This window comes from Mytilus trossulus, chromosome 13, assembly GCF_036588685.1.
Source record: "Mytilus trossulus isolate FHL-02 chromosome 13, PNRI_Mtr1.1.1.hap1, whole genome shotgun sequence".
Lineage (NCBI taxonomy): Eukaryota > Metazoa > Mollusca > Bivalvia > Mytilida > Mytilidae > Mytilus > Mytilus trossulus.
In genome coordinates this window covers 15,324,533-15,351,826 of record NC_086385.1, presented here as the reverse complement: position 1 = coordinate 15,351,826, position 27,294 = coordinate 15,324,533, and the positions used below count along the sequence as shown (strand labels likewise).

The 27,294-nt window shown below is 31.4% G+C and overlaps 2 protein-coding genes across 2 annotated transcripts in view; one reads left to right on the top strand and one right to left on the bottom strand.

Annotated features, from left to right (window-relative positions):
* LOC134695000 (microspherule protein 1-like) overlaps positions 1-6,468 on the bottom strand; it is a 27,687-nt gene extending 21,219 nt beyond the window's left edge. Inside the window, exons 1-2 of the mRNA XM_063556127.1 lie at positions 6,199-6,468; positions 2,108-2,412 (exon numbers count right to left, since the gene is read on the bottom strand). Of these exons, the coding sequence (XP_063412197.1) occupies positions 2,108-2,412; positions 6,199-6,358 (465 nt within the window). The 5' untranslated portion in view covers positions 6,359-6,468. The remainder of the gene's footprint in view (positions 1-2,107; positions 2,413-6,198) is intronic.
* Positions 6,463-27,294, top strand: LOC134695001 (dnaJ homolog subfamily B member 11-like). The gene is made up of 10 exons (XM_063556128.1): positions 6,463-6,592; positions 8,755-8,914; positions 10,735-10,826; positions 14,881-15,013; positions 15,445-15,587; positions 20,694-20,776; positions 22,181-22,238; positions 22,713-22,824; positions 23,236-23,395; positions 24,244-27,294. Exons 1-10 carry the CDS (start codon positions 6,519-6,521, stop codon positions 24,315-24,317), a joined length of 1,089 nt encoding a protein of 362 aa, XP_063412198.1. The 5' UTR covers positions 6,463-6,518; the 3' UTR covers positions 24,318-27,294.

Genomic DNA, 27,294 nt, shown 5'->3' with positions numbered 1-27,294 from the left:
CATAACTGGTTTGAAGCTAATTTTTCAAAATTCACGTTCACCTTTCAAAGTAAAACTAACTATGGTATAATAAAAACAAATGGCCAACTCCTTTTGAAAGATTTACCTGAACCCGAAAAAAAGAAAATATGTAACTTTAATCAAACAAGTGAAACTGGGAGATACTGCTCACTGATGATACCCCCGCTGCAAGTGGATAATATAAATAGTGTAATATACAAGTGTTCGATAAACATAAAGTTGTCGAGTGATGAATCTGAAAACACATCACACGGTATAGCTGACTTTTATAAATCCTGAAACCAAATTTCAGAAATCCTTGTATTGTAGTTCCTGAGAAAAGTGTGACGAAAATTTTCAACTTGGCTATCATGTGTAAATCATACAAGTGTTCGGTAAACAGGAAGTTGTCAAGTGATCAATCTGAAAATGCATCACACGGTATAGCTGACTTAGATAAACCCTGAAACCAAATTTCAGAAATCCTTGTATTGTAGTTCCTGAGAAAAATGCGACGAAAAAATAAATAGTGTAAAAATATGCAAGTGTTCGATAAACATAAAGTTGTCGAGTGATGAATCTGAAAACACATCACACGGTATAGCTGACTTTTATAAATCCTGAAACCAAATTTCAGAAATCCTTGTATTGTAGTTCCTGAGAAAAGTGTGACGAAAATTTTCAACTTGGCTATCATGTGTAAATCATACAAGTGTTCGGTAAACAGGAAGTTGTCAAGTGATCAATCTGAAAATGCATCACACGGTATAGCTGACTTAGATAAACCCTGAAACCAAATTTCAGAAATCCTTGTATTGTAGTTCCTGAGAAAAATGCGACGAAAAAATAAATAGTGTAAAAATATGCAAGTGTTCAGTAAACAGGAAGTTGTCGAGTGATGAATCTAAAAAAGCATCACACAGTATAGCTGACTTATATAAATCCTGAAACCAAATTTCAGAAATCCTTGTATTGTAGTTCCTGAGAAAAGTGTGACAAAAATTTTCAACTTGGTTATCATGTGTAAATCATACAAGTGTTCGGTAAACAGGAAGTTGTCAAGTGATCAATCTGAAAATGCATCACACGGTATAGCTGACTTAGATAAACCCTGAAACCAAATTTCAGAAATCCTTGTATTGTAGTTCCTGAGAAAAATGCGACGAAAAAATAAATAGTGTAAAAATATGCAAGTGTTCGGTAAACAGGAAGTTGTCGAGTGATGAATCTAAAAAAGCATCACACAGTTTAGCTGACTTATATAAATCCTGAAACCAAATTTCAGAAATCCTTGTATTGTAGTTCCTGAGAAAAGTGTGACAAAAATTTTCAACTTGGTTATCATGTGTAAAATCATACAAGTGTTCGGTAAACAGGAAGTTGTCATGTGATCAATCTGAAAACTCATCACACGGTATAGCTGACTAAGATAAACCCTGAAACCAAATTTCAGAAATCCTTGTATTGTAGTTACTGAGAAAAATGCGACGAAAAATATTCATGGGACGGACAGACGGACAGAGGTAAAACAGTATACCCCCCCTTTTTTAAAGCGGGGATATAAAAATTAATTTCCACGTTAATAGTACAACAATACATGTTGGATTCACTGTCCAGAGGTCTTTATTAGATATACACATGTACCAAGAGTATGAGTTCTATAATTACATATTGTTTAAATGCTTGTTGCTTGTGTAAGTTGAAGGTGGAATTTCCTAAAAAAACAAAATTAAGCATTTGAAATTATCTATACAGGATCATTTGTCGATTCATATTAATTATAAACAACATACATGACATAACTGACTTAACAGTCAAACAAACCTTTTTTTTCTTTTCAATAGGTACAACCACTGGAGTTTCTTTAATGATTTTGATGATTGGTCCTATTCCCCCTTTCTCAGTAAAGGGTGCACGCGTGGAGGAGGGACTTATATGTAATGTAACTTTGTGATAAGAAATTGATGAAACAAAGGGCAATTTTTCTAAAACGGCACAAGTTTTTTTCGGAAAAAAGGGTCAGGGCAGAAGGGCACCCATGGCGCTGCACCCTTTTATTTTGGACTAAATTAATCAACAAAATCAAAAACTTCAAAGTCAAACAAACCTTTTTCTTTTCAATGGGTACAACAACTGGAGTTTCTTTAATGATTTTGACGATTGGTTCTATTCTCTCCTTCTCGGTAAAGGGTGGAGGAGGGACTTTCATTCTTGTCGTTCTTTCTGTTTTAAATAAGCTACTTTCTACAAGTTCATCGTCAAACTTCTTCCGCTTGATGGATCGGGAGGAGCTCCGTCTTTCAGGGACAGTATTTTGTAGTATTTGAGTTCTAGAAAAGGCAGATCGACTCGGTCTGGAAGTGCCTGCCTGTATAATGGCAGGTTTGTTAGATACTGAGGCAGAATATGATGCTAAAATAGAAAGAAAATAATGTTTACACTAGTTATTTTTTTTAGCCCTTTAAATGTTGTTAACATGATTAAAGCTCGCTGTTTGGCATGTCAGAGTAGAGCTATGGCTACATGTTGAAGACAGTTCTTTGACCTATAATGGTTTACTTTTACAAATTGTGACTTGGATGGAGAGTTGTCTCATTGGCACTTCTTATATCTATTTATCATATAATAGTATAATTTTAAAAGTCAGTTTGAGAGAGAAATAGACAATTTAATAGACTAAAAGTTATATGTTGCCTGCTCTATGGCCAGGTTGTTGTCCCCCATTTCCATACTCAATTTTAATGTAGACTTGATTTAAAACTTATAGGGAAAACATTGGTTGCATGGCATGCAGTAAACTTTTTAAGATTTATACATACATGAATTAAATTATCAAACATTGGAGTACATTGAAAGGGAAATCTTGGCGATACTTATACATTCATACAACAAAAATACACTTAATTACTGACAGCTAGCTATATATATACTTCAAAGCCAATAGCTATTTAATAGAAAAAAATAATGTCATAATGTGGTAATGGTTGGGCATGCATTATAACAATAGCTATAGCCAGATAGCCATGGTAACTTTTGTAAAAAAAAAAATCATAGATGCATGCCCAAAACTGTTTCAGTTGAAAGACTATTCCATACATATATACCTTGTTGCTATTTGTCCCAGTTAGTCATTTATACATGTTATAAGAGGATGAAGTCACTTATCATGCTTATCACCGTAATTTTTTGTTTTAAATCAAATTAAAAATCAAATTAATAAAAAAATCCTGCCAAAATATCATTCTACTACATGACTTCTGAACTCAAAATCATTTACTTTTTTTTCATACTTTTTTATTTTCCTGCATTTGCACAAATATTTTACCACCTTTTCCTGGTTTTGTTTGCATAAGACTTTGAGTAAAATATATATATTTATAATGAGCTACTAGAACACACCCGCGAAATCGCGGGCATTTAGAGAGTGGTTGAAAGTATGTAAAGTGTTGTAGGAAGAATTTTGTAAAAGATTTATTGACTTGTGAATTTTAAGAAAAGTATCAGAAGTAATAGGTGCTTGGGGACAGGTAAATGGTTTTTTTATTAACCCTCCTCCTTTATTTCCAAAATTCCTATTTTTTTGTTTTCTTTTAATTTCATTATGAACATACATGTAGTATATTATGAATATTCAAGTCAGGGGCCTGTAATTCAGTGGTTGTCGTTTGTTTATGAGTTTTATATTTGTTTTTCGTTCATTTTTTGTAAATTAATAAGGCTGTTAGTATTTTCATTTAAATTGTTTTACATTGTCATTTCGGGGCCTTTTATATCAGACTATGCAGTATCGGCTTTGCACATTGTTGAAGGCCGTAAGGTGACTTTTAAATGTCAATTACGGTGTCATGTTGGTCTCTTGCGGAGTGCTGTCTCATTGGCATTCATACCTCATCTTCTTTTTTTGTAAAAAAACTTAATGACTGGAGAATTTCAGAAAAGGTATCAAAAGTCATAGGTAATTTGGGACAGGATAATTATTTATCTAGCCCGGCTCCTCCTTTTTCCACAAAAGAAATCCTGTTTTTTTGTTAGTTCTCTATTAATTTTAATGACACATGGATAATTTTAGCGCTTATCTGTATATTATGAACATTCATAAAAGGGGGATCGCACCTGGAGGGGTCCTGATCCCGATATCTCGGTCTTAAGAACGTGAAATCCCGAGGTTCCGAATTTAATATAGATTAAATATCTCGACATCCTGAAATACGAAAAAAGAAATCTCGGATCCTGAAATGGTGAATCCTGAAATTTCGATCTGAAAACCACCTGTTCCCGACTCCCAAAAAGGTCCTGCTTCATTTACTACTATAAATAAAGTGTATTTTCTTTTAAATTCAATTCTCAGTTTTATAATCGATCCACGGCGGTCATTGCTATATTATACATACACTCTCTATTTAATAAACTCTGTGACCGCCGTGGATAGTAAACTTGAAAATGGTATTAGACAAAAAATACACTTTATTCCTAGTATATGTATTTGTTTCAAAGTATACAATAAACGCAAGCCGGAGGTCTAATCTGAATTAAAATTTCATCCAATGACTGATATCAGACAGAAAGTACACTTTATTGGTGGTATATATGTATGTTAAAGTATACAGAAAACGCAAACCGGAAGTCTAATCTGACTTAAAATTTCTTCCAATGAAGGAAACATATTCGGACGCCTTTTTTCTCGTTTTTCTCCCAAAATAACTCAATCTGGATAATCATATGAATGGATGACAAATGGGATTATGCACTGTACATATAGGACACAGAGGCATGAAAGTTAATTTATTGTGGAAAGAAGAGAAGCGACACCAAAAATGAGGTCTTCTCGTTTAAATGTATAGATATGTAGTCTAGTAGCAAGGAAATTAATACAATTTCATTTTTAATAATTCTTTGATATGTAAAACTGCTAACTGTAAACTTCTTTGTTTCCATTGAATGACGTCAAATCTTAAATAAAGTCACAACTAAAATTACTTACAATAGAACCAAGATTGGAAATGTTAATTTCCATTTCTTTTTTACAGAATAGAAGTAAAATATACATGTTTATACATGAATATCATCTATATGTTAGAATTAAAAAAAATATATCATACAGTCATTGTCCCCTTTCACAGGTAATGCCTGAGGCAGGACTGGCCATCACAAAAGGTCCCTTTTTGACGTCATATTAGAAAATATCTAACGCTCCAAGTAAAAAGTGATACTTGTATGATGTCAAAAGTTGAAGTGAAAGTTGTTTCACTGTGAAACAGATTCTTGTGTCAGGCTGGACAGATTTCCAAATGATGATATAAAACTTATTCATATTGGTGATCAAAGCTGAACCAGTCGCTTCAAATATTTTGTTTAATGACGTCAAAATTTTACGGGAACCTGTGTCATGTGTGTGATATCAAGTAATGGCAGACAAATAGCGATAAGGTGTACAGTGTATGATACTTTGACTTATACATGTAATAGGTATCTTATATTTAGGGACGACATCATAAGATAAATGTAAGATAAAAAACTTAATTCAAATAGTTTGGGGGTGGAGGGGTTGAACTGCTACAAGATTTGGTTATCCGACATTGATTTTTACATATATCCATATGGGTCAATCAATTTTTCCCAAATTAAGTTAAGAGGGGGGAGGGGGGGGGGGACAGTGAAAAACTATGTGAATTAATTTTTTCATCCTTCATTGAACTTTTGATGTCGTCCCTTACTGTGGGTCTCATTGGGGTCTAAGCCTGACGCAGGATTGCCGATTTTTAGTTAGCGTGAAAAGTGAAAGTCAAATTATTGTGTCATGAAAACGGGAAATGTCTTGTTGGACCTGGGGAATGAAAAAAAAAGGGAATTGCTTACGTACATAGTGTAAGCGGGATACGAGAATATGACAAATCAGTAAGCGGGACCCGGGATCAGAACCCCCCAATAAGACCCCCTTACTTTGAGTGTAAAAAAAAAGATGATGAAATTAAAAAATATAAAGGTGTAAGGTAGTCCAAATATAATTTTTTTCTTTGACGCCTTACGTTATTGAAGTAAGGCATCAAAGAAAAAAAATATAATAGCCTTTCAAGACGTCATAATTATTTGGACTAGGTGTAAGGTTGAAGGCAGGGAAACTATATATGGAAGTAGTTATTTTATTTGTTTATCTATCTGTTGAGTTATTAAAATCATGCAATGAATTTGACAAATAACCTTGTGTTCGTATTTCATTTGACTGCAACAATGATGAAGGATTGTGAATGGCGTTGCTACTTGTGGAAATACTAGATTCAGCCCTTAAGTTTTCATTCTGTTGATCCCCTGAAGTTATGCTCTCATCTGTTGACAGGTTTCCCTGGTCTGTATCGGTCATATTTGATTAATAATATGTATTTTTCAGGAGAAGGTATCACTGCGTCTTTGTAGCTTTTGACCGGAAGTTAAATATCAACCATTTTATTTCGACTGGTTCTGATTATCTGATTTAAAACTGGAACGACTGGGCTTGATAGGAAACCAGTTCAACATCCAACATGGCTGCTTTCGGCGTGAAACAAGTTTTGTCACTGACTATTTTGTTGATTTTGATCGTTCAAACATTAGGAGGGTTCGTAATTTTTTGTCTATTGACACCAAAAACTATCATTACCATTTCCTCGTATTTTGTACTTACAGTGTTGAAGCATTTATTGAGAAAAATATACATTTTCCACCTATTCTTCCCTGTAGCAGACAACTTTTTGGCGTGGAGAGCTGTGATTGGTTGATTTTTGTTTTTATTGAAATAATAATTCTGGCTTTATCTTATATTTTTTATGAAATTGTAGCACAAATTATAACTATAGGTTCTTGAAAAAACTGAAGAATTTTGTATTTTCAGTCTATTTTTGTATTCAAATGAAATTGTTCCAAATAAATATCAGTACCAAGACTGGCAAGAGTAAGACTAGTACCATAACATCATGAACATAGAGGTCTATCTATGAAGCAATGTTCCATGTTGTTTTGTGGTCTGTTTACGGAACCCTTTAATATTGACACTGATTTATCATTTCAGTAAACATGGTAAATTGATAATCTAAGACTAATATAAAAAAGAAGATTTGGTATGATTGCCAATGAGACAACTATCCACAAAAGACCAAAATGACACAAACATTAACAACTATAGGTCACTGTACTGCCTTCAACAATGAGCATAGCCCATACCGCATAGTCAGCTATAAGAGGCCCTGATAAGACAATGTAAAACAATTCAAACGAGAAAACTAACGGCCTTATTTATGTCAGTCAGAGCTCAGACATAAACAAGTCGATTTTTGTTTTTGACTTAAATAAGTCGAAACATGTATTTATTATAAAAATGTAGTTTCAATGTTCAACTTGTTTAGGTCTATTTATGTTGGTGAAAAAACTTAATGTTACTTTGTGGCCAAACTACACCACCTATGACAGCAAAAACCTGTATGAGAGTTCACAAGGACTTAAGCTATCTATATTTAATAATTTAATTGAACATCCTTACTAAACACAGATGTTTTTCCTCATTAAGTGTGATTCCAGGTGGTTGCATTGTAAGGTTAATTAACATTATCTCCGATTTTTTAGACTCTCATTCATATTTTTCTTTAGAAGACAAAGCATTGGCTTTCAATGTTGTCATTATTTGATTTAGATGCATGACCTCCTTATAAGTATGCGTGGGTCTTGAAGTTAACCAATTTCGATCACTCATCGACTTGTAGGAGTCGATATTTGCAACTTTTTGATTCTGGTCAATTATTTCTTGTTTAACAATATTGGACTTATTCAAGTCGTAATTTGTCTGACATTAAAGGGAGACAAATCCTAAAACTTACAAGTTTAGACCTCTATGAGTTAAAAGCAGATTCAGACTTATTTATGTCTGAGCTCTGACTGTATGTAAAAAAATGAAGTTCCTTAAGGTTGTGGATTTGTCTTGGTATGTTTTTTCCTGTTAGGTCAGGGTTTACGTCACTTTGAAACATTTCTGGTTTCACTTCTTAATTCTATGGAAGATATTATGCTAAATCATCTAATCATGGTCGAATTGTTGTCTGAAAGAGTAAGACACAGGTTGACCTGGAGTGAATTGTTAATCATGTTAATAGACAAGTTTCGAGTTTGATGCATTTCCGTCAAAAACTCTGGTTGAAGTGAACATTATTTGTGCGTTTAGGGGAGTCGTCATTTCTGTTGCAATGTTGAAAAAGTGGTTGGAAAACTATGATGCTAGCTACATTGCACAAATTATTCGGCAAATTGAATGATCATATAATTATCAATCAGCACTGCTGTCATTAGGGAATTGTGATTAATTACTTAAGGAACAAACATTATTTCTAGTTTATCCTGCAGAATGAGGATCACTAAGACGCTTGATGAACATTAATAGAGCAGGGATACAGGCAATCCCCTTTATCTGGTAAATGACGTCAAAAAGGCACGCATAATTGACGAGTTTTTTCCGGTGATGGATGAACTTGAAAGTGGTCTATTGACTGATTGATGTAAACCATGTCATCATTATCAAGAAGGGTTTTTTGGTTCAAGCTAAAAAATCAAAATTAGCCTTCTTTCAACATGTTAAAAGGTAATAGGTATTAAATTCAGCTTGCTCTTCACCATGTTCAGTATGTTCAGTATTTTATCAAGATCAACATTCTTTGTACCATATATTTTTCTCAAGCTTTAGTCATGCCAGGTGATTAGATTGATATATATTTTTTTTTTCTTGTTTTATTTTAGGAGGGATTTTTACAAGATCCTTGGGGTCTCAAAAAGTGCTACAACTAACCAGATAAAGAAAGCCTACAGAAAAATGGCTAAAGAACTACATCCTGACAAAAGGCGAGACGATGATGAAGAAGCTAACGAACAATTCCAGGACCTTGGAGCTGCTTATGAGGTATGTATTACTAGAAAGATAATTCCAGCAACTTGGGACATGTCATTTTGCATGTTGAGGTATGCATAATCATGCAAATTATGACAGTTTGTAAACAACACGCTAAATTTTGAAAAGTTCCCTGAATGAATATTAATTTTTCCTCAAACATATCAAATAACAAAATGAATAAGGCCACGTTTTTTTTTATTTGTTGGTTTACGGATCCGCCGACCCGATTTTGCCGATTTTCAGAATAAAAATAAAATTGACTTTCATGCTTTTTTATTCCCGCCTACCCTTACCAATGCATTATCCCTAAAAAATAATTAAAATTTTCTTTTTTTATGAAATGAAATGCATTAATCATTAACAAAGTTGATAACACTTTCTGTTGTGAAAAATAAAACGTCCAATTTACGTTTCTAAAAATAGACAAATCAATTATAACTGACTTTGAAATGTCTTTTGCGCATATAATTTTGCGGAACGAAACCTGTGTTTAAAACCAATTATAAAATAAGTTCGTTTCCCTTATTTGTCTTCAGTCCGTAAGATGCATCATCTCAGAGAAATAGACTTGTCCAAATGTGAACAGATGGAATACATCGATTAAAGTACTGAATACTGTGGATTCATTAATATTCGTTGGATACCAATTTTCGTGGGGACAGGGGAACCACAAATTTAAATGTTCAACGAAAAACAGATTTTCTAAAGGAATGCATGCAGGATTCACCAAAACAACGAATTCACATATCCACGAATATGCAAGTTTTCATCAATCCACGAAAATTGGTACCCACGAAAATAAATGAATCCACAGTCTTAACAAATCATTTGAAATTTTCTTGTTTCATAGATAATAAAAAAAATATCGATCATTGGGATAAAAACCGGATTGCATGACAACTGATTAACCCGATATTGTCGTTTTTTCAATTGACGAGTCTATTACGTTTTTCGACACGCGTGTTGAATCTTTTTTGTACGACGTTTTTACATTTTTATCTTTATCAGTTTTTGTGATTGAAGATCATTATTTACCAAGTTTTCTGGAATTGATTGAGAGGTACGCGAATATGTTTTTCTTGTTTGTGAAATGACCATTTAATTTCGTCTTTGTCCGTGCAAACCCCCCCCCCCCCCTTTTTTTACAGGAAGTTATTAACGATGTCATGCGATGTTCATGATCACTGATCAATAATATTTCATTGAACTAAATGTTAAGAAATGATGACAAAACAGCATATAAGACAAACATTTTGTTAGTGAGGTGAAATATATATTTATTTTGCATATTTTTCTGTTTTGGAAGATATTTTTTTTCTTTTTTTTCCGACCGACTGACCTGACTTTTTTTATTGGAAAAATCCGTAAACCAACAAATTAAAAAACCGTGGCCTAAGGTTTACTTTAAAAATGTTTAAAATATATATGTAAAGTATTGAAAACTGTACCAAAAAAAATGAACAAATTTGTACTCATATTAATTTGAAAACAATTCAAACATGTATGATGTAGCTTTGGAAAAAATAGAAATTATGATACAATGCTTTTTGACAACATGCCTCTTCTACATTGTTCTATACAATTATAATTTCAAATATTTTGGACATGAAAGGACATCTTTTTAAACAACAGAGTTTATTAAACCCTCTCAAAACCATCACACTTTCTATGACTAATATTTATTTTTATATTATAAGAATTGACAACCTTGAATTCCCTACATAATATGCCACAGTAAAAAAAAATCACTCATATCCTTCCCACAATACCACATTCATTGTTATTGGAATATTCCTAATTGTACATCTCCAATTAATTTTGTTTTGCAGGTTTTATCTGATGCAGAAAAGAGAAAGATTTATGACAAGCATGGAGAAGAAGGCTTAAAAAAAGGAGACATGAGTGGTGATCCTTTCTCTAGGTAAATTGATACATGGCTGTGATGTACTACTCTTCATGATTTACTTTTAAATCTACAGGCCCGGAACTCTTTGTTTTGGAGAAAAAATATTGTTTGATTCTGTTGGCCTGTAGTTATGATTTTTACAGGCCAAAGACAGTTTTACTACTTGGGCTGCTGGGCCTGTGGTTCAGGGTGAAGACTGGTGTTATGTATTACACCATTAGCCTGTCTACCATTCTACACTGATGTTGTAAATTATAATCTGGCACAGGGCAGATGCATTTGACTCCAATATTAATTGTATAGGATTATCAGTATTCCTACCATAAGGATTTGGTTCTCTCTGGGCACTCTGGTTTAAAGCACCAATACAAACTGTCTGACTAAATTAGGTCCGAGACCACAATTGTCGTCCCTTGATTTTCGTTGTTCACGAATATAGTCCCTTGTGTTAACAGTGGGTTACTTGCCATTCATTTTTATACCCCTTCCAAATTTATTTCTCCATGTTTAATGCCTCAAATTGTAAGAAGGGGGGTTAAATTACACTCTAAAAAAGATTTGGGTCCAGAATTTTAAAGGAAAGTAGTGATTTGGTCCAGGTGAAAAAGGTTGAAAAATAGCACTTCGGAAGCTGTCAAAAGATTTCAAGTCGCCCTAAAGATAAAATTGTCCATATTTTGAGTTAGAGACGATGAAGTTTTCTATAATTTTGATATAATTTGTCCCAAAAGTAGTACAACACACTGAGAAAATTTTTTAATTTTCATTTATGTTCTAAAAGAAATGCACTACGAATTAATTGTGTTCTTGGACCAAATAGCACTGAAGAACAGAAAGAAGCACAACTAGCTTAACTTGCACAAAACAGGGTCCAAATTTTATTCAAGCTTCATGTGTCTTCTAACTCTTTTGTAACCATGTACAAATGATCATTTCAAATATAGAAGCAAGGTTTCAGAAATTTTCAACTTCATTTTGGCCCATTTTCAAAACTTTACCTTCAAATACTAGTATGTTAAATTTTCATCCCAGTGGTGAGGAAATGTAAAGTTGATAGATGATTATGTGTGTGTTTGCACTTTAAATGATTATCTACAATAATATGCCATCTTTGTTTGTGATGTAATGTGAGCAATTCCAAAATTAAATGTAGAGGAAAGGCGTAGGATTCCATTCTTTTTGATAAGAAATAGAATTTAATGTATCATTTTCCTTAAAAGTTGTTTTGTAAACCCACTACTAACATTTTCATATGAGGTCCTTTTAGCCTCCCCCTCCATATATTGCGCTTTAATTCTGATATAACCATTACTTTATAGTACATGATAGATATGCATAATAATTATTTCACAGGAGGGGACGAAGAGTAAAAGTAAAACAGTAAGAAGGGACGAAGGGTTGTAGTGTAGTTACAAATCAGTGCATGAACAGTACTTAGAGTATGTTTTTTTTGGTGAAAAAATAAAATGAAAAAGTACTTTTAAAGTCTCAGTATGCTTTGAATCAAATGCTTAGTAGAATAAGTTAAATATTTTGTGAGTATCAAATTTTTTAACTCCATAAAATCCAAAACTAAGTCCTTCTAGCATGTCTAGAACATAACAATGACATTATGAGAACTTGAACAAATTGAAGGTGTTCATCTCTTCTTGGACACATTTTAAGTCATTGTCAACTGGTGAAGATTGATAAATAAGATGAAAATTTTTCTCTACTTGCAGTAAATTTCTTTTTAACCTGTTTGTTTTATGAATAGGTTTGTTGTTTTCAGAATTTACCATGAGTAGCTTGACATGTGTTAAAATAGAGCAGAATTTGCTTAATTTGCTTACTATAGTAATAAGTCAGCCCTTATAATTTCATTTAGATTTTGACAAATGTGTAAATATTGATTGGTTTATATAAAGTAAATTCTATTTGAAAGACCCCAATCCTAACATTGAAGGTGTAACAACATTTTAAGTACTGGTAAATTTATATATTTTCATTCATTTTATTTTGATAGAATAACCCCTCTCCTCTTTTCATAAATATTGGAGGCAAACATACAATTTTAAAACTTGTATAACATGATAGAATATCTCTCCATAGAGGCAATTTCAAGTTGTCTTCTTTTTGTGTAATGTATAAAGGTATCTCACGTTGGTATCATTGCCTTTGAAAGGACTCCATGAAAAGTTTCTAAATTTCAGGATAACATTTTTAGCTCACCTGGCCCGAAGGGCCAAGTGAGCTTTTCTCATCACTTGGCGTCCTGCGTCCTGCGTTAACTTTTACAAAAATCTTCTCCTCTGAAACTACTGGGCCAAATTTAACCAAACTTAGCCACAATCATCATTGGGGTATCTAGTTCAAAAATTGTGTCCGGTGACCCGGCCAACCAACCAAGATGGCCACCATGGCTAAAAATAGAACATAGGTGTATAATGCAGTTTTTGGCTTATAACTCAAAAACCAAAGCATTTAGAGCAATCTGACATGGGGAAAAAATTGTTTATCAGGTTAAGATCTATCTGCCCTGAAATTTTAAGATGAATCTGACATTCCGTTGTTAGGTTGCTGCCCCTGAATTAGTAATTTTAAGGAAATTTTGTTGTTTTTGGTTATTATCTTGAATATTATTTTAGATAGAGATATACTGTAAACAGCAATAATGTTCAGCAAATTAAGATCTACAAATAAGTCAACATGACCAAAATGGTCAGTTGACCACTTTAGGAGTTATTGCCCTTTATAGCCAATTTTTAACCATTTTTCGTAAATCTTAGTAATCTTTTAGAAAAATCTTCTCCTTTGAAACTACTGGGCAAAATTAATTGAAACTTGGCCACAATCACCATTGGGGTATCTAGTTTGAAAATTGTGTCCGATGACCCGGCCAACCAACCAAGATATGGCCACCACGTCTAAAAAAAGAACATAGGGGTAAAATGCAGTTTTTGGCTTATAACTCAAAAACCAAAGCATTAAGAGTAAATCTGACATGAAGTAAAATTGTTGATCTGGTCAAGATCTATCTGCCCTGGAATTTTCAGATGAATTGGATTATCGGTTGTTAGGTTGCTGCCCATGAATTGGTAATTTTGAGGAAATTTTGCTGTTTTTTTTGTTATTATCTTGAATATTATTATTGATAGTGATAAACTGTAAACAGCAATAATGTACAGCAAAGTAAGAACTAAAAATAAGTCAACATGACCAAAATAGTCAATTGACCCCCTAAGGAGTTATTGCCCTTCATAGTAAATTTTTAATAATTTTCACAAAATTTGTAGATTTTCACTAACATTTTCCACAGAAACTACTGTTAAAGATAGAGATAATTGTAAGCAGCAAAAATGTTTAGTAAAGTAAGATCTACAAACACATCACCATCACCAAACCACAATTTTGTCATGAATCCATCTGTGTACAATGTTTAATATTAACATAGACCAAGGTGAGTGACACAGGCTCTTTAGAGCCTCTAGTTTATGAAGTTTTTTTTCCAGAAAAATATACTACTTTCTGTCATGACTGAACCTAGGTTTTTAGAAAATCCTATTTATACTTATTACAATTTTGTATATTTTCTGTTTCGGATTTTTTTTACCATTTTATGTTTCATTGGCCATGTTGGTATGTTGAAACTGCCTGGCTCCTGTAGTTAAGCTTATTTTTTTCTTGATATTAGTAAAGACCTACAGAATTAAGATTTATAGTTTTATTTTGCATGATAGTTTGGTAATTATGATTGTGTCACATGACTGCAAGATTAGGCATTACATCTGTCTAGCATTGTTGCTCATTGTTAAAGGCCCTACATTGACCTATAGTTGCCATGTATATATCATTTGCATTCATACAACATCTAATGTTGATGTTAACATGGTTAAAGAAGAAAATTTATAGAAGAAAATTGTTTCATTTCTCCTTGATAACATAAACATTAAAATAAGGATTTCAGATATACTGAAAAGTCATGGTACAAAATAAAACAAATTTTCCTGTGTCCTAGTGGATATGAACATAAAGATGCTGATTTTAGATAAAATAACAAATGTCTGACTAATGTTTATTTATTTTTCAGTTTTTTCGGTGGTTTTGATTTTGGTTTTGGATTTGGAGGCCAGGAAAAAGACAGAGAGATTCCAAAAGGTGGAGATGTTACTATGAACCTAGATGTCACTTTAGAAGAATTATACAATGGAAATTTTATTGAAGTATGTTAATTTGATGTTAACACGAGTTGTAGTTAAATAATAGTTTGTCTCACTTTTGTATTAAAAGAAAAAAGTAGACGATTAATTTATTGGTACTTTTTAGAAACAGTCAAGCACAGAAACATGGATATATAAATGCACAAGGACAAACTAGTACCTGTTTTTACAAAAAAAATATTAACCTTATTAAATTCCAATGGTATATTGTGCCTCCTAAAAGACTCTTTCCTATAAGACAGAAAGTTATTGGGACAATAGTAAAAGGGAGGTAATTCTAAAATTTTGTCAATCTTTCTAATTATCTCCCCTCTTCCAAGTCTGATTGTTTCTGATAAAAGATCAACATTATTGAAAAATTTTAACAAGTATTGTAACAAATGTTGTAGCAAATATATAAGTTAGTGTAGTGTAATTGCTTTTACTTTTTATAGATTATAAGGTATAAACCAGTAGCTAAACCAGCCAAGGGAACCAGAAAATGTAATTGTAGAACAGAAATGGTAACCCAGTCATTAGGTCCTGGTCGATTCCAGATGACACAACAGCAGGTCTGTGATGACTGTCCTAATGTCAAGTAAGTTATTATATAAATAAGAAGATGTGGTAGGATTGTCAAGGAGACCATTTTTTAACCAGAATTCAAATAATGCAGGTTATAGATCACTTTATGGCCTTCAGCATTCAGTCCAGCATCTATGCCCGAGAAAACACATCAAAATGATGTTGGGCTTATCATCTGCATCACTTAGAAAATACCATAAATACAAATTAAACTGTCATTTCAATTAAAATTTGCAAGTTGACAGAAACCACATGTTTTGTTAACCTGATTTTGAAGTGATAATTGTTGGCCAAATGTATTAATAGTAAATACACATCAATGATTCTTAATGTGTTAAGTTTATTTTAAAAAAAGGTATAATTTGAATTTTGAAGCTGAAATAGAAAATGTCATTTAACAGAAATTAACAACCACTTTCATGTTTGAAATATTTTTTATATCTTTAATGTACATGCAAATTATAACCAACATGAACAAACAATGAAATTGAATTATTATACATAATCTAATAAAAATATATCATATATATATGGCATAAAAAGTTAACAATGATAAACCATATTTTTCTTTGAATAAAAACAAGGTGAAAATGAAAAATTGATTGATTGCTTAATTTAATGTGCTTATTGTCCAGCAACACATATTACATTCATATTAAGTATTAAAGCATCTTTTACAATGTAAATGAACAATTGAAATAAATACCCAACTAATACTAAAAATGTCTCAAAGATTTAGGAATACCCTATTGCTGACAAAAATGCAAATTTTTAAATTGTAATAATATTGATAATTCTATGTAAAGGCAAAACATAAGATCTTGCATTTTAACTTGTTGTTTTATTTAGTTATTTCTGTACTTGAGTGGTTATCAAAAATTTACACGCTTAGCTTTTGTTTTAAACATCTGTTTTGAAGCAATATTATCTGTCCCTAATCAGTTGCTGATGACAGATTTATGTATCTACTTAACCATTTTATAATTGAGAGAAGATATGAAATTTACCCTGTGTAGGGCTTAGTTTGAAGACTGCATTGAGAAAAACCTTTAAAGGGAAACTTCGCAAAAAAATCAAAAATTGACATTGTGTTCATTCTGTATAAAAATGCTCAAATTCATAGATATTAAAGTTTTATTCCGCTAGATAAGTGATCACCATAGATTTTAAATTTAGAGTATCAATTCTCTGCTATCCGCCATTTTGTCTTCTTTCCCGATTAATAAAACGATATGTCTATAAACCACAAAGAACAAAACTACAGTAACCGATGTAGTCGTAATTGCGTGTCGATATCTTGTCAATCGTACGGTTGTTTTATCCGACTAACTAACTTGATACGGAAAATATTCTTTAAATTACCATGGTCTGTTGTTTTTAAACTTGATATTGGAATTAGGTGAAAAGTCAAAGTTGAAATCATAAATAAGTGTTCCGTGAAAATTGTTTTCGAAAATCTAATTTGTTCATAATTCTTTAAAGTAATAAACTGTTTTCAAATAAATTTTGATCTTCCCTCTTCTGATCACCAGCATGGCTAAAGGTATTACTTCCAAAGGGTTTGTGAGGGGTGTGAGGTGACACGTCCAGGTATTCAAGCGATTTCCTGTCGGGCTTGCAAGTTCACGCAGGTTTCACTTCTGCAGGTATTGATCAGTGTACACGGCTGATAACTTTTACCTTTCCATTTTAAACTATCAGATGTATAATATACAACTCTGTCTTACTTGTCATTACCAAAATCATACGCTTGTTTATAAATAACATTTCTGATGTAAAGAATATTATTCATAAAAATATAAATAATACCTAAAAAATAAGATTTGATGAAATTAAGATCTATTTAAATATATTTTCCAAGGGTGAATTTGGGAAAATGTAATATATACTCAATGTCAAAAGTGAAGGACAGATTGGAACATACCAGAAATATTGATTTAAAAAAATGTACTCACTTGCCGACGATTCGTTTATAATACGACTGGATAGAAAGTTACGGAACTATAGCGCAATTTAAAATATATACATTTTTACATTGAACATAAGAAAAAAACATATATTTTGAATAAATAGGAGTAAAAGTGTTGTAAATAGACTAGTCCACGTATGCCAACAGTATGTAATCATCGAATGTCGATAGACTATTGTATACCAGAAGAAGAAGAGAACAAATTTGATTTAAATACAGGTCGATGTATAACTTTTGCTTTGGTTCATTGAAGTTGAGGGCATAGTAAAATCACAAATTTATATTTCAATAAGATTGTTCTCGAACAAAGGAAGGAATTCGTCATCACAATTGTTATATATGCCACTGGACGAACACTAATTATCCTGAAGGGATGTGAATATTTTGCTGGGACACTTTTGAGTATCAAAGTTTCAAATTAATTTTGGGATTTTTGTTTTCTTGGTATTCAATAACAGAAAAAAGAATAAATTACTTGTCCGCTAAATAGGGGTATTCTTGTCAGATGAAAGACTTTTAGTTATATTTAAAAAATAGGGAAATATGACATTAAATTGGTTCTGTCTCTTTTTTAAACATCGTTAAAAAGATGTGTGTCTAAGGTGAACGCCACAAGAACCCTGTAATACTAGTAAGAGAGTATAGCATGTAAACATTCCTTCTCGATAATATGGTTGTATTGGAAATCTTTTCATACAGATTGACAACTCATTGTCCGATATGAATGTAATATTTGCCACAGGACGCCCATAGTTCTTTCTACCATCATCATATTATTCTTTGATATTGCTGTCAATATCGATGGTTCACACCCAAACAAAATGGGAGTAATGGACCTTCAGAGCTTCTCCGTGTTATACACTTGTGAAATATATAGACGAAATTTCTGTATTGAAATGAATATACATCTCACAATCAGGATTTTCAAATAACGATTTTGAGTAATCACCTTACAAACCAATATAAATGTATGGCAAGATATAACCATGAAGGAATTAAGTTTTTGTCAGACACAAGAACTCATCACTATCATAAACGTATACGTATATATGCATACAATTTCAAATATCAAGAACAAGCGGTTGATGTCGATAGTCCATTTTCTAACTGTTCGAGTTAGACATGTCACTTGTTCATTCTTGAAAGCCTTCATATTCCCCGTCTAACAATGGGAACTGTTTCTGATTGTGTTGACTATAAATGCTTGTATGGTAATTCTGTCGTTTATCTGTACAAGCGCTTGCATTTCCTCTCCTTTCCCAACAAACAAACGAACGAAACGCTACTAGTCTGCTTTCTCTGGAGCTCATCCTCAATGGCTCTTATACGTCAGGAAACTTACATGTATACTAATAATGATTGTTTCAAGAACAACGATGTATGGACGAACTATTCTAAATTCGTCAATATCAGTTATGCAGGACTAAAATTTAACTTTTATTACAACTACTGTATTACTTATTTGGATTAATGACGGCTATCATGTTCAACAAATATTATCATAGAATTAGAAAAAAAATCCTCAAAAATCCTTTAAAAAAATAATGCCTTACCTTAGATAATTGGTATTTTTTCACAAAAAGTTTGTGTTAATGATTGTCAAATGATTTAATTATGTAAGAATAAAATGTTAAAAAGAAACTAAAAAAAAAATCATGTATGTTGTATTTTTTTGTCAATTAAAAACTTTTAAATTGCAATAGTTTTATTAGCATTTAAACACAGCCAGATTTTAATACAAGTTAAGAAATTCCGGTAAAGTCAATGATATCAAACAGATGTACAATGGTATATCAAATTGGGTAAAATTGCATTTAGTTTTTATTAAAGATTAAAACTACTATTTTTTACTTAATATTTGAATCTTTACGCCAATTGCCGCTAAGAAAGTAATCAAAAATTGTTTCCTTTTATTTTTATACATTTTCGGAATTACGAATCTGAATTTTATTTTCAATTAATTTACACAATTTAATTATTGAATCTTTATTCTCATCGTGTATTAAATCTTAGTGTATTAACATCGTGACATCATACTCTTTCTAATCCTTTCTGTTTATCCTTTCCAAATAACAACATTTATACCTGTGTACGCTTGAACTCACACCTGCGGCTAAATAGCTACAAGGTAAACAAATTGACCTCAAGCCGAGAAATATACAGTGACCTTTACAAAATAATATACACACTCTGCTCACACATTAGTTGCATTGAAATGATTATCAAAACAATAACAGTAAAAATGTTCAATAAATATTTTATGAATAAAATCTCAACAATAATTAATTAAATTTATTCAAAAACATTTACTAGAGATAATTTTATAGGAGTTTAATTCAATCAATACAAAAGGGTATATGCATATATTCATTTTCATTCATTCTTATATTGTGGTTAATAACTACGACCATTCGTCAGCTGTGCGCTTTTAATTACGTATATTGTCGATAAGCTATAAGATTTAAACAGATTTTATTTTTTCCCAGAATTCAATAAATCGGGCTAATACGTCACGACCCACTCAAGAATTCAACCAAAAAAGTTACAAATACTTGATTTTCTCTGTTATTAGAAGGAATATAAATTTAAAACTTTGCAAATGTGTTTTTTATGTTAAGATGAACATAATTAGATGATAAGTAAAAAATCGCGGAATTTCCCTTTCATGTAAAGTCAGCTATAAAGACCATCAATATAAAACAACTCAAACAAGAAAACTAATTTGCTAAAAATAAATTCGACAGACAACTACTGAACTTCAGGCTCATAGACATATTTCATTAAAGAATTTGTCATATATATTTATCACAAGAATAATTGATACCCATATTTGAAAAATTTAATTAGGAAAAATGAGCAGTTATTTTAATTTCCTATTATAAATTGAACTTTTTATGCCCTTCTTAGGGACATTATGTTTTTGGTCCAATTTCAAGGTCCATTGATCATAGAAAATGAAAGTGAGAGTGGGGCATCCATGTACTATATTTAGAGATTAAGAAACATTCTTGTTAATTTGCTATTTAGAAAATGTTCCAGATTGAAATGCATGGGACCAGGGGAGGCACTTTTCTGATGCCCAAACCACCCATATTATAAAATCTACTAAAGCATAAGACAATTGATAATGAGTATGTTATTTCCTTTTAGAATGGTACCAGAAGAGAAAGTATTAGAGGTAGAAATAGAACCTGGAATGAGAGACGGACAAGAATATCCATTTGTAGCTGAAGGTAAACAACCTATTTACAATATATGCAGTTTAAGGTACTGTGGATTCATTTATTTTTGTGGCTATCAATTTTCATGAATTAATGAAAACTTGTATTTTCATGGATATATTTTTTCTTGCTTTAGGCAATCTCTCCATACAAAGCCTACAGAAAATTTGTCATTTGTTGAACATTTTAATATGTGTTTCCCCTATATATGCCTATAAGAACGAATCCACAAAAAATTGGTTTCCAACAAAAATTAATAAATCCATAGTATGAAACTACTGGTGAGAGTGAGTGGTGCTGAAACACTTTTGTTTATAGGAATAACACTTCAATATAAGATTAAACAAAAATTGTATGATTGCCATGAGACAACCAGTGTTTTCCCAAGTGTCTTTTAGCATGATGGTTATCTGGTACTATATTTCTTGAATATGATGCTATCTGCATGATCTGAATTGGTTTTCTTATAGATTTTGTTATAAGTGTGATGCTATAACTTTTAGAAAAAAGAGGTTCATTCAAATATCCCTAGGATCCTAAATGAAATATCAGGGGAGAACACTGCAACTATCCAAGACACAAATGATGTGCATGTATCAAAAATATGCCACAATATGACCTTCAACCTTGAGCAAAACCAATACTTCATAAAATGTTCAATGAAGTGAAGTTTTTCCTTAAGGCCACGGTTTTTTAATTTGTTGGTTTACAGATTTTCCCCATGAAAAAGTCCGGTCGGTCGGTGGGAAAAAAAAAGAAAAAAAAATATCTTTCAAGACAGAAAAAAAATGCAAAATAAATATACATTTCACCTTTCTAACAAAATGTTTTGTATGCTATTTTGTCATCATTTCAGGTAAATTTAAGTTCGATGAAATATTCTTGCTCAGCTATCATAAATATCGCATGACATTGTCTAATGATTTGCCGTAAAAAAGGGGGCGTTAACAGACAAAGACGAAATTGAATCTTCTTTTCACAAACAAGAAAAACAAATTCGCGTAGCTCTTAATCAATTCCAAAAAACTTGGTGAGTAATGATCTTCAAAACGAAAACTGATAAAGAAAAAAATGTAAAAAACGTTGTACGAAAATTAGTTTCAACACACGTGTCAAAAGTGTAATAGACTCGTCCACGGAAAAAACGAGAATATCGAGTAAATCTAGTGTCATGCATTCCAGTTTTTAATCCAAATGGACGATAATCGGGTCGGCGGATCCGTAAACCAACAAATTAAAAAATCCTGGCCTTAGCTTGTATGAAGATTTTGATAAAACAATGAAATAAAAAAAAACCATAAACACATTTCATCTGTTAATTTTGGTAAACATGAAAAAAATGAATCTGCAGTTTATCAAAAATTTACATCCACTTTTTATGGAATATAACTCAACCCACTTTTTTCTGTTTTTCAGGTGAGCCACATATAGACGGGGAACCTGGAGATTTAAGATTTAAAATCAAACAAATTAAGTAAGTACGATTTATTTTATTTTTTCTTGGATACCTGTACTACTGTTAGTAGATGGACAAATATAAGCAGATGTGGTATGAGACAATTCTCTATCCAGATAACAATTTGTAAAAGTAAACCAATATAGGTCAAAGTACAGTCTTTAACATGGAAGCTTTGTTCACAGTGGACAGCAAGCTATAAAGGGATAAAAAAAAAATACTACTGTAAAACCAATGGTCTTATCTATATAAAAAAAAACAGGAAACGAGAAACATTTATGAACCACATCAACAAACAACAACATTTATAGACAAATTTTGTAACACTATTTAGTTCTATTTTTACTCAAAGATAATTTGAAAGTAGGGGAGACAACTTAATTCTACTATTGCATTTTATTAGGGTTTCAACATGAATAGTTAGATAAATTATTGGCAAATATAAACTAAATTACAAACAATTCTACAGTTATTTCTTATCTTTTTTTTCAGACATAGACAATTTGAGAGAAGGGGAGACGACTTGTTTACAAATGTAACTGTATCACTAGCTGATGCACTGACAGGTTTTGAAATGGAAATAAAACATTTAGATAATCATATGGTAGGTTATTTATAAAAGATTGGCTTGTGTGTCCTTTTGCCTGTTTACAGATACTAGAAACAGATATTCACCAAACCTGGAAATCTCTCTTCACTTTCCTCAGTATGAAAAAGACTAATTTTCTGGTTAAGGTGAAGAAAAAATGTGCTGCTTTTATAGTAAATAATGAATTTTAGAAGGATATCTATATTTAATTTAATTCTTATTAGTAGAAACCCATCTTTTTACATGTTTTCATGGTTTTACCATCCCCTGTGCAGGGTTTTCTAGCTAAGTTGAAGACCCATTGATGGCCTTAGGTTGTTTTTTTACTCTTAAGTCGGGTTGTTGACTCTAAATGACACATTCCTCATTTTTATTCTCAATTTTATCATGTTATTAGTTTTACTTATAATTTATGTATTCTTTTAGGTAAATATAAAGAGAGATAAAATAACTTGGCCAGGAGCCAGGATGAGAAAATCACACGAGGGGATGCCTAATTATGAAAATAACAACGTAAAAGGATCCTTATTTGTGACTTTTGATATTGATTTTCCTAAGGGAACACTTACTAATGAACAAATAGAAGGTATGTTTATAGAAATTTCAAGTGCATTCTATACAAAGATAAGAAAATGTGGTATGATTGCCTATGAGTTATTAATAGATTACACCAAAATCCTTCATGTAATTGATTAGTAATCAATTACATTTGACAGTAATCGTGCCCATCCCTGTTTCTATATGGGTTTGTAGATATAACACTTACTTATAAACAAATAGAAGGTTAATCTATATATATATTTTAAGTGCATTCTCTACAAAGATAAGAAAATGTGGTATGATTGCTAATGAGATAAGTTTCTACATGAGAAAAAATAACTTTAGTATTTAACAACTATAGTTCATGTACAGCTTCTTAATTCTTGTGATCTGAATGTCATGGATTGCCATGTTTACTGATAAGGTTGATAATTCCCTCTGGTTATTAGTCTTCGGCCTCCCTTTCACCATAAGGAGGAAACTGAAAGTGGGTTAAACATAAAACTAACAAACAACTGCTAAGACTAGAATACACAGTACATTGAAAGCAAATTAGTAGTTTCATCAGTGATGGAAAATTTGATTAGAATAATTTTACATCAGTTTAGGCACTTTTCAATCACAAGCTAAGGAAATGCTAGTTACTGAATAAAGGGGGATGAATCACAGAGACAATAAAAATTAATAAGTTGAAAAGATTGACAAAAACATAGTAAAAAACAAAATGACTAATTGACAAAAGTCTACAAAACACCACATAGAAACTGTAGACTATGCCACATGAACCCAACTTCAAAGACACTAGACATAGACAATAACAATATGAACTGACCTTTTATCCTAGAATTGAGATTTATATTAATAATTTATATTAATTATTTATTTTATTTGTAGGTATCAAAACTATATTAAACCAAGATACAGTTAAGACAGTTTATAATGGGTTACAGATGGATCATTTCTCGTGATGAATGATATAATTAGGACGATGTGCTGTGTGACTGAGGGATGTATAACTGATTCTTTGGGAGTATGGATGAGAGCTTGATAAAAAACTATTTTCATATCATTGGAGTTTACTACGACTGACATAAACTTTGTGCCAGTTGACCTGATTATATATGAAAGACAGACACTTCTGGTCTTGATGGTTGAAATCTTTGGTTTTTTTTACAATTAAAAAATACACGGAATTGTTATTTTTCATGTTTTGTTATGTTTGACAAATTTGAAATTTGTGATAAACATACATATTAAACTTAAGTTGAAGTTCTATTTTTCCTATATGGAGATTTTCTTAATTTCTTACATTTTGTATCAAAATACATGATTATTGTATATTGTAAACCAACTTTTTTTAGGGGAAAGTATATTTCTATTTTCTAGATTTTTCTAGATTTTCAAAATTTTGTTGTTATCTTTTCACAATGGAAGACATACATTGATTGTATTTAAAACAATTTATATAGATGTTGTTTTCCTATAAGCAAAAGTTGCAAAATTAAATCCCTTACAAAAATCAGTTAGTTTACAGTAGTTGATTTTCCTTTGAACTTCAACTTGAGATTGAGTATTTTTGAGGTGAGTGAGGAAATAAAAGTGGGTTTGTTAAGTTTTTATTATCAAGCTCATGAGTGCATGGTCCTTTGTTTTTTTACTAAGAAATCTCTTCTTCGGCATACCTTGTGTATTTTGTCTTGATCGAAGTGAAAATGTATTGTCATTTTAAAAGGGGCAATAACTTGATTTACATTTAAATAAAAATACTGAAAATTTAGAAATTATTGCACGACTTTTTTGTTGGTTAAATAGTTATTTTATACAATTTTAGAAAAAAATGCTTACAAAAAATGCAGAAAATAATTTAATTCCATGTTTTTGTTATTGCGAAACTGTCCCATTGAAAACTTTGCAATAATAAAAACTTCACACAAATAGTTCAGAATTTACAGTATACTTCCCTGTATCCCTGCTAATATTAGATGTGCACATCAAATCACAAAGTATGATATTCATCACATAAACAAAATATCTGCAGTTTTATTGGGTGACTAATTATGTTTTAATAATGAATTTTGAGTTGTGGATTTGATTACACTGACGCATTTAATGGTATATTATGGTACTGAATATTGTTGCTGTAAATATTAAAATGCTTGTTTCCCCCTTTTGTAAAGCCCAGGCAAACAAATTTGATATAAAACTGTTCATATTGTTTATGGTATAACTGGTTTTGGAGGAAAATGCTATTGAATAACTGTCTCTTGCAATTATGACATATGTTGGTAAGATTTTATTTTCATGGGTGGTTTTGACAGTCTGCAAACAAGCCTATTTACATTTTATGCTTTGTTAAACGTTCAACAATACCCAGGTTATCCAACAAAATTGGTATCAAATGAATAATTATGAATCAATAGTAATTTTATTGGAGTTTGGATGTAAAGATACGAAAATGTTTCGGTTTTTTTTTAGACTGAAGATAAAAAAAAAAAATTTCCTCCTGATTTAAAGATGCGAAAATAGGTTGTTTTCTAGACTGAAAGATTGAACATGTATTACAAAAGCAATTGAAGCTTAGATTTTCAGAGCATTGTTTATGTTTTTTTAATTGTTTATTATGACCTCTTGGGTTTTTTTTAACTGAAAGACAAATCGTAAATTGTTTTTATGTATGTCTAACTAGTGGACAGACTTTCATATTTGTTTTCTGTAATTCTTAGTCGATTTATAATTTTCCTGACCACTCGATTATCTTTTTATAATAAACGCTTAGTTCTTTGATCTGAGTTCTTCATTGGTTATATTTTTGCAAAACCTCAGAGTACTAGTGAAAATGCGTAATCTAATTAAGAGATTGCAAAAAATTTGTGAAGGAAATTAGCTACTTAAATTATGAATTTGAGCTTAATCTTTTATAAGTGAGCACAAAAGTGTTGCATTATTACCATTAGTAAAAGCTTTGAAACAATTTCTTAATTTACAGTACATGTATAAGGTTCTGAGAGAATTCTTTTTAAAAATTGTGCAATTGATTTTCAGTGAGAATATAGAACAATATTACGTGCAAGGCCATATGAGAAATATTTTTATTAGTAATATTTCTCAAATGATCTCACATGTTTTAGTATACTGTATTTTAGTATAATATAGTGTTAATTTATTGATGAAGATTCACAATAAAATCAACTAATAACCTTTATTTGTGATAAAAATTCTGATCTTTGAACCTGTGACCTACCTTGGAAAATTTACCAAATAATGCATCAAATATCTTATTTTGAGAATAAATTAAAATCGAATTACTGGATTTTAGATTTTGTGCTGTTTTTATGTTATACAAAATTTCATTTTTGGGGAAATTCATGTATTGTTACTAATATGTACATCATGCACTGCATTTAAAAATATCATTGACAGTTCATTTTCTGAGAAAATATCAATGAATTGTACTTTTCATGACTTATGGGGAGGCAGTGATGGAGTTATCTAATTAGTAAGTAGTCCATTTTGTACTTTGTAATTCGTCTTTTCAGAATCTAAAGGACTATGGGTAATATTATTGTTCGTACACCAAAATGAAAATAACGTTACATCATTGGTTGAATTTCCATTGTTTAGATCGTTTTAAACCAATCACAATGTTATGGGGTACATTTTTGAAAATATTACCCAGAATGCATTAGATTCTGAATAGGTGAATTGACAGATATTCGAATAACCTTGATTTTACAGGTCTCTCACCAGCAAATAGTAGAAACTTTATCAATCGTGTGGTGAGAGTGCAATCTAGCTAATGTGAATTAAATATTATTGGCTGGGTTCCAATTATCAAGGATTTTGTAAATAAAAGACAATTCTGAATATTCAAAGTTCAACAAGGTATAAATTTCCTATATGCTTGACTTGAAATTTCCATAAAATTACGAAAATACAATACGTTGT

What these genes read in the sequence shown, in the direction of transcription:
- LOC134695001 (XM_063556128.1), top strand. Translation starts at nt 6,519, where the DNA reads ATGGCTGCTTTCGGCGTGAAACAAGTTTTGTCACTGACTATTTTGTTG. An exon ending in ATCGTTCAAACATTAGGAGG is followed by an intron (nt 6,593 to 8,754) that starts GTTCGTAATTTT and finishes GTTTTATTTTAG; the next exon opens with GAGGGATTTTTACAAGATCC. An exon ending in TTTAAAATCAAACAAATTAA is followed by an intron (nt 22,239 to 22,712) that starts GTAAGTACGATT and finishes CTTTTTTTTCAG; the next exon opens with ACATAGACAATTTGAGAGAA.